Raw genomic sequence first — 15,496 nt, 5'->3', positions numbered from 1 at the left:
CTTAGCTTATCAAGCCTCTGCCCGTGGTGCTTACATCCCATATGAGCACCGGTTTGAGCCCCAGCTTCCCCATTCCGAATCCAGCTCTCTGTTAATGGCCTGGGAAAGCAGCTGGTGGATGGCCCAAAGGGCTTGGGCCCCTGCACCCACATAGGAAACCCGAAAGAAGCTCCAAGTTCCTGCCTTTGACCTAGCTGAACTCCAGCTGTTGCAACACTTGAAGGAGTGAATCAGCAGAAGGAAGATCTCTCGCTGTATCTCTCCCTCTGTGTGTGCAACTCTGCCTTTCAAATAAAAATGATCTTTAAAAAAATTTTTTTAAAATAGCTTTGAGTAAAGAAGCAGTTGGTAAGAAGCCTGGCTTTGTGTTTGAATTCTGATTATGGATTGCACTTTCCCCCAAACGCGGCATCCTCACAGGCAAAATCAAGAAGCTCTTAGAGTGCGCTGACCAGCCCCCACCTTGGAAAGGCAAATGGCCCGATTTGTCAAGAGCCGTGGACCTGGCTGTCCCGGGTGAAGTGCAGAAGGGATTCCCGGGGCTGGCCTGCCAAGAGAAGGCTGACATCGCAGTGTGCAAGCTAGGGGTCTGGCGGTGGGCAGTTGTGGGCGGATCAACTTCCTAGCCCTTCCTGCTCTCACATCTCCATCAGCAGCCCTATTTGGCTTTATTTAAATTTTAAAGTAAAAGTGAGGTCAGGGTTGTGGCATAGTGAGTAAAGCCATTGCCCACAGCGCCAACATATCTTATGGGTACAATTCAAATCCCAGCTGCTCCACTTTCAGCACAGCTTCCTGCTAGCATGCCTGGGAAAGCAGCAGAAGCTGGCCCAATCCTTGGGCTCCTGAACCCACGTGGGAGACTCAGAAGAGGCTCCTGGTACAGCCCTGAGCATTGTGGCTGTCTGTCAGGCCTGTACTCTGTTCAGGACTGTTGTCAGTGCATGGCCTGCTCACTGGGGTCCCTCCCTTCTGGCCACACTTTCCCTTGAAAGGCTGGCCAACCCAGGTCCAGCGGGAAGCACTGCTGGCCGTACCCTGCCTCTCTCGAATCTGCTCTCCCTACCCACCTCGCCAGCTTGTCCTTCCCATGCTCACTCAGTTTGCTCCTACTCCAGCGATGCTGGCTTCAGGGAAACCAGAATGATTCCTTTAACACCTCAGCTCAGTCCTTCTGAGGCAGAGCAGCAAATGCCAGCCTGCCCTGGGAACTACCGGCAGACTGCTCGACCAGGAAGCCCTGGAGGGCAGCCACAGTCACCAGCGTGTTACCTTTGTGTTCCTAACAGTCAAGCAAAGGTCACTTACAGAACTCCAGAATTCATTAGGAAAATAAATCCCTAAAGAGAAAACCCGGAGTGATGTGGTTTGAAGTGTTTGGCATAGATGCAGCCGTGTGTTTCCGCCATGACCTGCGCTGCGTCTCGGGCATCATGTAAGGTCATTCACATTGTGCTGTTTGGTTGGTACTTTTTCTTTCAGTGACCAAAAAGCCCTCACTCGCCCTGTGTTGCCTTGGTAACTTCAATTACGAAGATGTCTAAAGTGTTGCTCTAAAAATCCCATGCTGATTAAAGGCAAGTGAGACAAGGATTAGTAGACATTGTTACAAGCCAGAGATACAAAGAATTCTTCCGGATCCTGAGTGCTGAAATGTGTGAAGGATATTTATATTTCACTAAACAGTGGCTAACTCACGGAGAGCTCAGTCCTACTTGGGATCTTCGCGGACAAGAGGTTACTTTATAGACATGTTTCTCAAATATGTTCTACAAATCAACCAAAAAGTGGAGAAAGCCTAAATCTGGTGATGTTTGGTTAAAACTGTTCCAGCCATTCTAATGATACTTGCTATTCTTTTGGAAGACAAGTGGATCAGAAACAAACAAAAAAGCTTTCTTTTGTATGAATGAAAATACTCTTGGGTGCTTTGGCTAAGAAACCATCCAAAAGGAAAAAGTAAATTCATGACAGAAAATATTAACTGATTAAATGTGGGATTGGATGATGATGTGATCAATTATTGCTGTTTGTTTTGTAAAGAAATGAAAAAGGCCTCACCCCAGGAGAGGGGACCAACTTCAGCACATGGCGTGCTGTGGACTCCTTGCTTAGGCTTTGTGTAAACTACACAAAAATGAAAACGAGAACTGGGGTAAACAGAAAAATTTAAATAGTTCATGTGTTCATTTTCTCCTTAAAATATTGTTGTTGTTATAATGTTTTGGCAGCTTAAAACATTTCTTTTGGCTTTAATTAGTTGAAAGGCAAGAAGAGATAGATAGAAAGAGACCTAGAGAACGAGCAGCGGGAGCAAGCAAGCACACTTTTACCCTTAGTTCACCTCCCAAATGTCTGCAACAGCCAGGGCTGAACCCAGGCCAAATCAAACTAGTAGCCATTGTAATAGATCGGAACATCTCAAGTTTCTAAAAAGTGCATAACAAGGCCTGGCATTATCGTGCAGTGGGCTAATAATCTGTCACTTGCAGCATCCCATATAGAAGCACTGGCTTGAGTCCCAGCTGCCCTGCACCCAATCCAACTCCCTCAACATGTGCCTGGGAAAGCAGCAGATGATGCCCCAAGTCCCTGGGCCCTACCTTCTGTCTGGGAGACGCCCCTGGAGTTCCAGACTCCTGGCTTTGGCCTGCTCCAGACCTGGTAGACACTGGAGGTGTGAGCCAGCAGCTGGTAAGATCTCTGTCTGTTACTCTGTTTTTCAAATAACTACATGATAAGTGTGTGACTGTAATGAGCAGTAGAGTGTTCATTGCAAATCTTGGGTCATTACCGACATCAACCATCTGGATTTATCTCCTCATCTCACTGGCTACTTTCCACTCTGCATTATTATTTTTTTCTGATGTAAAATATACAATTCATTAAAATGTTAGTAAAACAAGTTTTACTAAAATTGCACTGTAATTAAAAGTAGTCACAAATGGTAATAACGCAAATCACAGCAATTCAAATAACTTTACCCGTATCTATTTCATAATGCCAAATCATGGCTTTTTGACATCATCTTGCTATTTTCACAATGACAGTTGACAGTATTTCCCTGGTATTATCTAATTTTCATTCCACATTAATCCAAGTGTACGAAAACTCCTCAAGAAGTTCATTGAAATGCCAATTATGAAAAAACTGTGCATGGATTTCAAAACTTTTTGCACCAAAATAATACTCGCTTTTCATTTAACTTTTGTTACCTTTATTTTAAATTTATGTATTTATTCTGAGAGACAGAGAGACAGCCAGAGTTCCCCTTTGGTGAATGCCACAAGATCAAAGCTAGGGCTGGGAGCTGAATCCAGAGCCTGCACAGGAGGTGGGCCCTGTGGATTTAAACCATCCTCGGCTGCCAGCCAGAGCCTGCACTGGCAGGAAGTTGGAGTCAGCCATGAAACCCAGGTACTCTAACATGGCACTCAGGCGGCTTAACAGCTGGGCTAGCTGCTGTGCGGAGGGAGGGAGAGGAGCTGAGGTCTGGGGGCTCCAGCTAACCCACTGTTGGACAGCTCCAGGTGACACCCCCACCCCCATGGCTAGTAGCTGACTGACTCAGCCAGCCACATGATAATTCCCTTTCTATACATTTTCTCTTCCTCCTCCTCCCAGTGCTTGTGGCAGGAACTGCACAGTCCCCAGTGTTGGGAACTTACAGCCGGTGCTAGCTGGAGGAGTCCAGCATGATTGCAGGGTGTACCACCCCCCACACCCACACACCATGACCTTCAAGTCATTGTAATAAAATTACTATGGGACACTCCTGCTTCTGACCTCTGGAAACTCCCAGTGCTTCTGAAAGGGGCAAGGAAACAGGGAATGCTGGAGCCCAGCCCCAAACTCTCCCATCTCCAGTCTGCCTGGAGATCCACCCCACAATCACTCCAGTGCCTCCGGATGAAATAAAGGGAAGGCCTAGCAACCTTGTGGGGGAGTTGTCCCCTGCTGAGGGGTTTACCTTGTAAGCAACCTTTTGGTGTTTTGACTATTGTTCATGTCTCTCTCTCTCTCTGTGATTTGAAAGACAGAGTTACAAAGGAAGAGGGAGCGAGAGATCTTCTCTCTGCTGGTTTGCTCCCCAACTGACCACAATGACCAGGGCTGTGCCAGGCCAAAGCCAGAGGCATGGAATTCCCTTCCAGGTCTCCCAACTGGATAGCAGACACCAGGCACTTGGCTTATCCTCCACTGCCTTCCCAGGCATATTAGCAGGAAGCTGGACCAGAAGTGGAGTGACCAGCAGCAAAGACATAAGCTGGCACCCATTTGGGCTTCTTAACCTGTGCTGGATTAACCTGTTGAGCCACAGTGCCGACCCCATCATCTCCTTTTGTGCTGACCCTATAGCCTGGGAGAAGTCTCCCAAGAGAGCCAGGAACACTCCCTTGCTGCCACCTCTTGCATCCCACAGCATAAAATGTGATGTGATGTCTGGATGTGCACACACCATGTTGGACCATGAGGTCAGGGACAGCGATATAGAGGAAACACAGTTGGAAGAATGCTGGGGCAGTGGGAAGGACAGGGATGTATCCTCACTATTCCCTGATGGCCAGGATACACACACAGTGAGTGAGTGAGAGAAAGAGGGGGCCTGGGACTGGGACCAGGCCAGACCTGATCCATTCTGGAGCTCCTTGCCAGCAGGTACACTGGATACTAAACACTTGGCAACAATGAAGAGATCTTGGTTTTGCTAGAAAAGGCTCCATGGAGACTGCCCCTAACTGTCCCAGTATTGTTCTGAGCATTTCTTACTTGGATAAAGCACTTCTGCTCTCTCTTGGCCATTGACACCAGGGTCCCAACCTGGACTCAGCAGGCCAGGTCGCCTGCACCACAGTGCCACACCACTGCTCTTGTGCTTTCTGGCTGACACGGCTGCCATCCATCCTGAAGCTTCCTGTAATTCATGGGGGGAAGAAAAAGGCACCCCATTCTGCATAGCTTCAGCCCACCAGCACAGCCACCTGCCTTGTGCAGACCCATGCCTCTGAGCAGGAACACACTGCCCAGGCAGGGCTCATGCTCCCACTTGGAAAGGCGTGCTGGCCTCAGCCTCCTTGCAGGCACTCTCAGTTGCTCACTCCCTCTCTGCGTTCCCTATGTCCTCACTCTACTTTGTTTCTCCCCTCGGGCCAGGAGTACCAGACTGAGTCCAACATCAAGAGAGGGCCCTGTGGGATGCCCGTGGGGACAGCCTCAGGGACATGAGGGACTTGTGACTCTGGTGTGGACAGTGAGCATCCTCAAACCCTGGAACCAAAGGCCAGGGACAGGACAAACAACAGCAAAGGGGCATTTCAAACACAACAGCCTCAAACTATCCTCTTGTCCACCACCGCCTCCCAACCAGTACCCATAATCTTCCCCAGACCTGCTCTGCCCACAGTTCCCTCTAGCAGCCAAGCACAGCCCCCCTTCCAGCTGCAGAGGCCAAAGCCTGGCACCTCTCCCACCCTGCCCTTCTCCCATCCCACAGGCAGGCCAGGAGTAAATCTGTGGGGCAGAGCTTCAACCGGTGTCCCTGCTCCCCACCTGCTCTGCCCACGTGGCCTACAGTTGTGGGCTGCCTAGGCCCTGTTTGCCTCCTTCCTCTAGTGCTAGCTGTTACCCTGATCACCCAAGTGGCACCACTGCCCAGTCCCGGCTGTTGTTGCCAAGTGGAGAGTGAACCAGCAGGTATAAGATCTCAATGTCTCCTCTCTCTCTAACTCTGCCTTTCAAATAAATAATCTCTCTAACACATAGAACTACTTTTAAAAAAAGACCACTCAGCTGCCCTCCTGGCAGCCTCCTCCTGACTTCTAGGGCAGGTCTTTGACTTGACTGAATCTCACCTGGTTCACTGCTGTGTTCACAGGCAGATTCTTCTTTCGTGTGTGACAGAACCTTTGCATTGTTTCCCTGTGTTTCAGCAGGTGTATGCCTCGTGGCTGGAATGCAGGCAGGAGCAGGCGAGGGCTCTGGGATGGGCTCAGTGCTGGATGCAGCACAGTGCCGGGTCTGCAGCACACGCAGCAGAAACTGCTCCACTCCCTCCTGTCTGTGTTCCCTCCTTCCCTCATCTCCCTCCTGTTGGTGCCCCCTCCTTCCCTCATCCTTAGCGCCCTTGGATCACACCCTCTCTACCCCAGGTGATGTATCATCAGGCTGTTTTCTGGGGAACCCTGACTGGTACGGAAACTAGTCAGAGAAGCTCAGCATTCAAGCCCAGTCTACCTCCAGCCGCCCTCCAGCAGCCCTCTGCACCCGCTGCCTCCACACCCCCTGGCTCAGCCTATCAGGGACTGAAGGCATTTGGGGAAACACAGTGGTCTGTAGTGAATATTTACACACTCTTTTTTCTCACTGCCATTCCCTAAACAATATGGTATACAGTAATGATCCACAAATCATATTTATATGTATTAGGTATTTAAAGGAACCTGAAATGACTTAAGGTACTGAGGAAGATTTTATGCAAACATTATCCTGTTCTTTAAAGGTTTTTGTTTGTTTTTGAAAGGCAGAGTAACAAGGAGAGGAAGAGAATCTTCCATCTGCTGGTTCACTCCCACACGGCTGCAACGGCTGGGACCAGGCTGCAGCAAGGACCAGGGACTCCTTTTGGGTCTTCCACACGGCAATGGGGCCCAAACACTTGGGGAATCTTCCACTACTCTCCCAGGTGCATTCGCTGGGCACTGGATCCGAGGAGCACGTGGGACTCCAACTGGTGCCTCAGCATGGAATGCTGGGGAAGCAGCTATTACAGCGCTGGCCTCAGTACTGTACTGTCTCACAGACAGTGCCCGGGCGCCCTTGGGCTTGGGGTCCTGCAGCCAATGGCCTGTGGAAACCGACGCATGATATTCTACCGTGATTCCTTCTTGGAGCTTCACATGGAAAAGCTCAAGGCAACTTCCCAGCAGGGGTCTTTTTTGTAAAAAGACTGTGTGTGGATTTCAAGACACTTTGCCCCTTAATAAACTCATTTTTTAATTTCCAATTTCACTGCTTTTTCAAGTACCTCTGCACAGTCTACCGACAGCACCTCCCCTGCAATCTGCAGATGTAGAGACAGCTGGCCTCACAATGACCTCGGCAGAGTGTCTTTACTGGAGATCAGGGAAGATAGCTCATTTCTGGCAGAGGAACACACAAATGCCAAACGAAGTGTTACCAATGAGATGGTCCATTCAGGAAACTTATGCTCAGAAATCTTCTTAAGAATACGTGTAATTTTACAAGATCATTCATCATAGCACCAAACCCAATATTCCTTAATAAAAAGTCAAATGACAAATACTCCAGTTAATTTCCACAGGTATAAATTATGCAAATCGTCATTTATATCTTAATTTATAATAATCAATAAATAATACACATTCGTACAATTCCTTTTACAAAGATTGCCCCGTTTTTAAACAAAGCTATAGCTATGCATATGCTAAACAGACAAAATCACCCTTGTATTACAAAATAACATTTTACTCTTTTCAACCTTAACAGGTCTCCTAGAGCGCTCAATAAAATTTTCAGATGATTAACCCTGCCATGATGTTACAAAAACATTAAATCTGTCCAATATAGCACAAGCCCTACCAAAAAAATAAAGCACTCATGACCCTCCAACGTGTGAGGCTCTGAACAAACTTGTGTCCACAGGTCTTAGAACTTGTCCCAAGGATGCAGAGCAGAAAGCAATCATGTTCCCATGTCTACTGCTGGTCTTTGGCCAGTGTTGGCACAATGCAGGTGACACAGGCTTCTTTACATGGTCCAAGTTCAATGGCACAGAGCAGCTGGTCTCTTCATCTCTGCTCCCTGACCCCAGGCACTAACCCCACCTGGGGGGAAAGTCTACACAAGCACCCTAGCCTCTGGATCCCAGGGCTGGCAGGCAGGGGGCTGTGATAATACTGGAATCTTCTGAACATTTTGCTTCATTGCCAGTGGAAGGACAGGACCAGTCCTTTGCGCTAGTTATTCCTGCAGCTGGACTCCTGAATTTCAAAGAAATTCCTGGGAACTGAGTCGACATGAGATGCCAACCTGAGCCACACTTCATCCTGAAGCCCTGAGAAGCAGCTCTCCCAGGCTTTCCTTCAAATTCGCAAATCTTGAAGGCCACTTTGCCCAAACTCTCCCCAGAGGCACGTATCACAGACACAGAAGCCAAGACCCAAGGCTTGAAGCTTTGGCATTCACATATAAATAGAAGTGCATTTATTTTAAGCAATAGGCCACTTACAGAGACACACAAAACCAAATGGGCTCACCTTTGGATGGTTCAACCTAGAATGGTCTTTTGTTAAAAGGCGTTTACAAGTGCACAAGCTAAGATGTGGGCTCCCGGTCCCCAGGTTGACACTATCGGCTTTGGACAGTGTCAACCCTGCACATACAGCCACTTCCAGAGCTCCCTCCAGCAGTCCCAGACATTTCCTGGGGTCTTCACCTACAGCAGGCGCTTGCACAGAAGATGCTCCTGTGGGATCTAGCAGGTTTCAAAGAGGCAGCTACTGCAAGTGAAAGAAATACATCCACTGAGGTGCCAGCTGTGGAACAGCAAGTTGAGCAGCTGCCTATGGTAGAGGCATCCCACAGGCGTGTCAGTTTGAGTCCTGGCTGCTTCGCTTTCAATTCAACCCCTGCTAATATACCTGGGAAAGCAGCAGAAGATGGACCCAGTGCTTGGGCCTCTGAAACCATGTGGGAGACCTGGATGACACTTCTGGCTTTAGCTTGGCCCAGCGCTGGGAAATAAACCAGAGGACAGAAGTACACATTCTTCTCTGCATATCTCTCTCCCCCATGTCTCTGTAATTCAGGCTTTTAAATAATACATCTTTTCCATTTTGTTTATATCAATGCAAAAAATCACAACTTTCAAAGGAAAAAAATGAGTTCTACTCTGTATCAGAGACCAACCACCCACAACTTCATCTAAATATTTCACAGTCTAGTTTCCCTCATGAAAATATTATTTTAAATGTAGAGAGATGTCAACCTGCTGGTTCACTCTGCAGATAGCCATAACAACTAGGCTGGGCCAGGCTGAAACCTGGAGCCTGGAACTCAAACTGGGTACCCCACCTGAGTAGCAGGGACCCAGCTGCTGCACCTGCACAGATGCTCATCAGCAGGAAGCCGGATGGCAGGCAGAGCTGGGACTCGAACCCAGGCCCTGAGATGCGGGATGCAGGCATGCCCAGGGGCGACTTCACCACCGCACCAAACAGTTGCTCCTCTCCCCCAGTTTACCTGGACTCTGCCCAGGCCCTCTCTTTGCTTTCCTGCTGGAGGAGCCTGTGTGGGAGGAAGTCAGAGGAACAGCAGGGAGCAGGATGTAGTTAGTAAAGTTCCAGAAGCCTCTCTCCCATGTTAAGACACTGAGATTTTATTGCTCAGAGTTCTTCAGAAGACATCAACCTGGTTGTAAATTTGCAGCTGTCAGCTAAACGCAGCTGAGGCTTCTAGTCCATTCCATGTGAGTGTGAGGGGAGGCTGCAGCTGTGTTTGCATGGTGACTAGTCAACTTTGCCACCTTCTCCATTTGGAATTTTTACCTATAACTTGCCAACTAAGCCAGCCAGCAAGAGTCAGAATCTCATTAGGGCAAAACTCCTGTCTGAGTGAGGAGGTTGAGACTGAAAATGTACGTTGGAAAGTAAGAGCCCTGTGTTCCCAGGCCTGCCAGTTTAGCTCTGAATTGGAGAAGCTTAAAGCTTTCCCATCCTGTCTGGAATAAACACCTCCCATAACTGTCTGCAGGGCCAACAGTGTCAGCGAGTACGCAATGGCTTAAACATCCCTGGGCAAAAGGCAGGAGTTAGAGTCGAGACGGGGCAGCTGGAAGGATGGTGTGGGACTGGGGAGAGGGCGGCAGAAGCCACGGAACACCGCATGTTGGATCGTCTCATCATTGCCCGGAGATGGGGTGAACGGGGACCAAGGAGGGTACTAAGCAGTCTACAAGGTCACACAGCACGCTTGCCAGGAAGGTACTGTTCACGCAACAGACGCATGCTCCATGTCCACACTGGCCAGAGACTCAGAGAGATGAAACGGACTCATTTGCCCAAGCGCGATGGAACAGGCGCTTTCAACTAGATCTTGCTGACTCCCAACCCACCCTCTTTCCCAATCCCACCAACACCTCCCAGACAAGAGGAAGTTCCCTCCGCCTCCCCCCCCCCCCAAGAAGCAAGTAGACCTGACATGGGGGTGCCAGAGCCGCAGTCAGCAGCGGGCCACAGCCGGCTGTGTTACTGTGTGTTTTTAAAAGCGCTTGATCCAACAGCACAGAGGTCTGTCAGTCTTTCCCTATGGGGAGAGTGTTTTTTTGGCACGTTGCTGCTGCAAGCTTGGCTGGAAACAACTCCTTGCCTGATATGTTTCTACTGAGGCTCTCAGAAGAAGTTCTAAACACAGCTAAGTGTCTCCTTGGGCCTGCAAGGTTTGGCAATTCCAGCCAGCCAGTCAAGCATGCTGACAGCTTCTGCCACTGCTAAGTCTCCACGCTGTGCTCCACATCCAACCCAGCACATCCCAGGCCTTGCCCTGCATACACGACAGAGCAATGGCAAGGCCAAAAGGTCACTACGGTGCTCTGAGAAGTCAGGTCAAGGACAGCTAAGTGCTGGAGGGAGCCTGAAGACCCAAACGTCCACACATGATGTGGGGGAGTGGGTAGGGGAGGGGAGCATGAGAAACCGGAGCGGGGCTGGCGATTTCCTGCTCTGAGCTCACCTGCGGGCTGCAGACTGCTGACCCTCAGGAATATAAGAGGCAGAGGCGCGAAGACCTAGGGAGCTCTGTGCCCAACAAGGATGATCTCATTCCTGCCTCTTCTGCACAGCCTGCCGTTTAGGGCAACCCTGTGTCAGCTCTTGGTCTTCCACCACCCAACCCAGGTCTTCGAGCTTGGCGGCAGAGCAGTCCCTTGTCAGCTTCAGGGGGGCAGAGGTGGCCCTGGAGGGCAGCAGGTGAGCATGTGTGTGTCTCTCTCTCCTCCCAAGGTGGGAGGAGAGTGGAAACAGCTCTTAAACCAAGAAGTTAGAATAAGCTCCAGAGAAAAGACCTGCAGCTACTGACGTGGGCTTCTCAGTGATGAGTCCAGGTGGCCACCTGGTGCCCTTGGAGACAAGTCCACAGGCTGGCACACGGGCTGCCCAGTCAGCTTCCTGCTGTGTGGCTCTAAAGTGGAATGGTGAAACAGCATCAGCAGGTGTTTGAAGCAAACGGGTAACATGAGAGAGCCTGAGACCACTGCGCGAGAGGGGTCTCGGAGGAGACAAGTGCACGGCCAGCAGCAGCAGGGAACTTCCCCCAGACACGTGGTGGTGAGCACAGAGGGTAAGACTGGTATCCAGAACAATAACGGAGGAACAACCAAACGTTTCACAAATGAGAACTCAAATACAACATTCCTACTGGGAAAACAGACTTTTTTTTTTTCCTGGAAAACAGACCAAGAACATAAACAGATGACAGATAGAAAAGCTATGGATACTGAAGGATTAGCTTGGTAGGGAAAACACTGGCACAGCAGGTGGTGCAGGAAGAAAGAACATGGTCTCTAGTACAAGAAAACGTGAGCCCCTTGCCTCGGAAGTTGGCACAAGGTGTAACATCACGTGACAAGATCACCTGACACATGCCAGGACAGGCCAGAATACCAGGGACACAGACCTGAAGTGAGAGAAGAAGACACCCAAGTCCCTGGCCAAGGCACAAGAAGAGAACGGAATCAGAAATCGCGCCTGGGTAGGAACCCTGAGACGGAGGTGGGTTCCCACTTGGAATTCTAAGCTCAGCCACACTGGGAAAGGAGCGATACATTTCAGTGGCAAGGACGACTCTTCTTTTGAGCTTGAGTTTTGATGTTGAGATTAACGCTACAAATATTTGTAACAACACCTACTTTCAATCTTATTCACCTCTTTCTCTGGAAGTTACTAAAAGATCATGGGATAATATTTGACATGGAGGGACATGAAACTGTAGCACTCTGCTTGGCCCAAGAATAAGCACTCGGTAAGTCCACAGTGACCCCAGCATGGCATTGAAGGGAGATGCCCCGAATACTGCAATGTCACTAAACTAGAAAGCCAAGGGGGTACAGACAGGGCAAACTTCTCATTGACAATACCACGAGTCAGTAGGTGTTTCTAAATTAAGCTTGAGCACATTCCATAAAAATGCAAAGGAAGATACTAGAAGAAACAGCCAAGAGTTAGAAGTGGTGGCGTCTGGGCAGCACATGGGACAAGGCAGCACGGACCACAGTGGGGCAGCTTGTCCCTGAGCCATCTCTTTCCAGCCTCCTCCTAACAGTGCAAACTTAAATGAGACCTGTGCCCTTCAAGAAAAAGAAAATCAGATCACTGCCAACCTGAACCAAATGAATTGTAGGCCGCATGCCAGAGAATGTTTTAAGCACCACTACAAGTCAAGCGAGAAGCCTGTGATCTTTCTGAATAAGGCCTGGATCCGTAAGGTGACTCATGCAGGGGTCAGCACTTCCCTGGCTCAGCAGACACCTGATGGGCCAGTGCTGCTCCGAGTACACAGGGATCTCCCAACCACGCTTGCACTTGTAAATTTCCATGCCACCAGGGGCCCATTCCTTAGCTCCCTTTCTGCTTAGCTCTTGGCCTTTGAGTTTCCAATAGCTTGTGGCCTGGAGGCTGCCATTTGGCGGGGCAGGGGGGCGGCGGGGAGGCAGGTGATGGGAGGTGGAATGCCGAGGCCCAGACCACAATCAGGATGCTTGGCGGGGCTGGATCTGTCACTGATGCCCAGTGAGCTCTGCAAGTCTCTGGGCCCTCCATGCTGGGACTGTGGACTCGAAACCCATCCCCTGGCTTGGGCACATCCCTGGCTGGCTTGTTGGGGACACGGCTGGCCAGGCTATTCCAGAAGGAACAGAGGCTGTGCTCCAAGGTGGACAGAACTTCTTCATGGGCAAAATATAAGAACGAAACTAAGTTTGCTTAATGTGCTCACTTTGGCTAACGGAGGACATTTCTCTCCAGTTGTGTTGTCTTTGTTTCAGGATATTGGTAGAAGTTCTTACCAGAGATGATAGCTCTGGGATGGGCATCAGGTAACAGGTGTATTCTTTAAGTGCTCCTCATGGCCAGCCTGCTCTGTTCCTGGGCTGTGTTAACCGAGATGCTTCTCAAGGCCTTTCATGCCAGTTTACCCTTTTACCAGGAGGGCTCAACACATACTACCTAGGGGATGGTTAGGGACCTGAATTTTGGCAAGAAAAAGAGAGGAGGGGGCCCAGGGCCAGGGAAGAGGAAAGTGGAGGAGCAGGGCCCGTCCCTCCTTGCAGACTACCTACCCTGGTCTTCTCCCTGTGCTTTGCAGAAATCCTCTGAGACCGAGCACCAAGGATGCCCACACCAGGCAACAGTGACTCATGCGCTTATTCTAGCCACACCCTTTCTCTCCAGTTCTCCGCAAGGTGTACCCCCTGTGGCCTGGGGACCAGAGCTTTGGAGCAGTCGCTAAAGCCAAAGGCAGCAAAGGCAGAGTGGGAGGGGGCTCAGGGCTCACCCTACTCCTACCTATGCTGACCCCTTGGTGGAAAAGGTTTGGAAATCACTGCTTTTCACAATCCAATCAACCCAAGCGTGAGTTCCAAACGAGCCCCACTGTCCCCATACCAGGGTAAGGAAAGAATGCCCCCGGCTCATGACAACACCTTCACTTGCTTCTGTAGATCTTCCCATTCCTTAGCCATGCCCGGCCACAGCAAATGCAATGAGCCAAGATCCGGGTTCGGGCTCAGTAACAGCAAGGATGGCTGTTCTCTGACCAAGCCAGGCACACTCACCTGCAGCCTCAGCCCCTCCCCTGAGTCCTGGGCACATAGCCCATGAGAAAAGTACACTGAGGCCCCAGAGAAGGCAAAGGGAAACACAGGCAGGGCAAGCGACAACAGAAGAAAGGGGGTCTAAACGAAGGACCCCATCCTGACTCCCAGATAAAAAACCCAAACCCCTGCTCAGGGTCTTGTCGCTTTATTATCCCGACACACGTCAGAGTCTGTTGACATCCAGCTGTGGGAAGAGCAGCAGGCAGTAAACCAGAAGCCACAGGAAGAGGATGAAATACACCAGGTCAGGCTGCTGCACCAGCTGTGTCAGCGAGTCGTCGTGTGGGCTCTGTGCCCCCAGCACCGCTGCCTCTCCAGAGCTGTTGGCTTTCCTGCAGGAGGAACCACAGAGGACGGCAGTTACAGGGGGTCCCCAGAAGGAGCACCCCACCTGACACTGTCAGATCTCAGGGCTGCCCACACAGAGCATGCACAAACCAGCATGCTGCCACGCAGGCGACAGCCCTGGGAGCATCCACGTCCTTGTCAGCCCCATGGTGCGGATGGGCAGACGGACCCTCGTGGGTGGAGTGACTGTGGCCAAGGCCACACAGAACTGGCACCCGAGCCGGGGTTCGGCAGCATGTATGGGAGATGCTGCTGGCGTCTCTGCTGCTCTCCTGTCTGTGCGCTGGGGAAGACTCCACAAAAGGCTTGAAGGAACAGGGTCCTTTCCAAATAGGACCACACTGGACTTGGGCAGGGTTAGCTTCCTTCCATAACGTTATAGGAAACAGGGTCATATGACATTCTGCGTTGACCCTGATGGGTAACAGGCTGCCAGGCAGTGGGCAGTGACCACAGACCCAAATTGCCATGGAAGAAAGGGTGAGAAGCCACGAGCTGGCTGCAGGGTCCTTCCATGGTGTGTGATGGGGGTTGAGAGGAATAAGGACAGTATCACCCACGAGCCCCTGTCTCCCTGAGATACAGGGCTGGGAGCACACCCTGCACCCTGAGTGAAGCCCAGGCAAGCCCCAGCCAGCCGACAGCCCTGTCTTGTCTTTCTTAAAACTGCATACCTAGGTGTAAAGGACATTTACTGGTTTTTACCCCAAAGGGAATCAGCGCTCGATGTTGGAAACATGGCTTTGCTGGTTCTGCCTTCCCAGCTCACACAAGCCAAAGAGATTCTCCTCCCAGCCTGCCCAGCCATACTGCAAATGAACATGACTCTTCCCACCTTACAGCAGGGCAGGGCAGGGCAGGGCAGGGCAGGGCAGGGTGGCCCATCCTTTTTTTCTAGGATTGCGCAGGAAGGATCACACTCCCAGAGATCAGGCATTATTTAGACAGAGCTTTCTGACCGAATCCCCAGCATCTAACTCCTTTCCCAAACCTATCCAAACCCACAGGAAAACCAAGCCCCAACCACCACTAGCACCACCGCCTGTGACTCCGCAACTGGAACAGCTGGGGCTGGGAGCGCTTCCTGCTCTCCTAGGCCCTGCAAGGGCAGCTCTAGGGCGACTCAGCCTTGGCCCAGGCCGCTAGACGTCCGACAGCAAGAAATACTTTCATAGACATCCTGGCATGTTTGCTTTCCCTCTTCAGATCTGCTCTGATGCCATAAAACTGTAAAATCAGCTCAGCGAGCCTCTCAGTATT

General features: G+C 50.6%; 1 protein-coding gene across 1 annotated transcript in view; it reads right to left on the bottom strand.

Annotated features, from left to right (window-relative positions):
- Nucleotides 1–14,017: 14,017 nt before the first annotated feature.
- The window catches only part of CLMN (calmin), a 66,174-nt gene continuing 64,695 nt past the window's right edge, over nucleotides 14,018–15,496 (bottom strand). The window contains exon 13 of the mRNA XM_058655375.1: nucleotides 14,018–14,220. Within this exon, the coding sequence (XP_058511358.1) occupies nucleotides 14,052–14,220 (169 nt within the window). The 3' untranslated portion in view covers nucleotides 14,018–14,051. The remainder of the gene's footprint in view (nucleotides 14,221–15,496) is intronic.

This window comes from Ochotona princeps, chromosome 26, assembly GCF_030435755.1.
Source record: "Ochotona princeps isolate mOchPri1 chromosome 26, mOchPri1.hap1, whole genome shotgun sequence".
In the NCBI taxonomy this organism is placed as follows: Eukaryota; Metazoa; Chordata; class Mammalia; order Lagomorpha; family Ochotonidae; genus Ochotona; species Ochotona princeps.
Note: the sequence above shows the minus strand (reverse complement) of the source record. Positions and strands in the feature narration are given on the sequence as shown.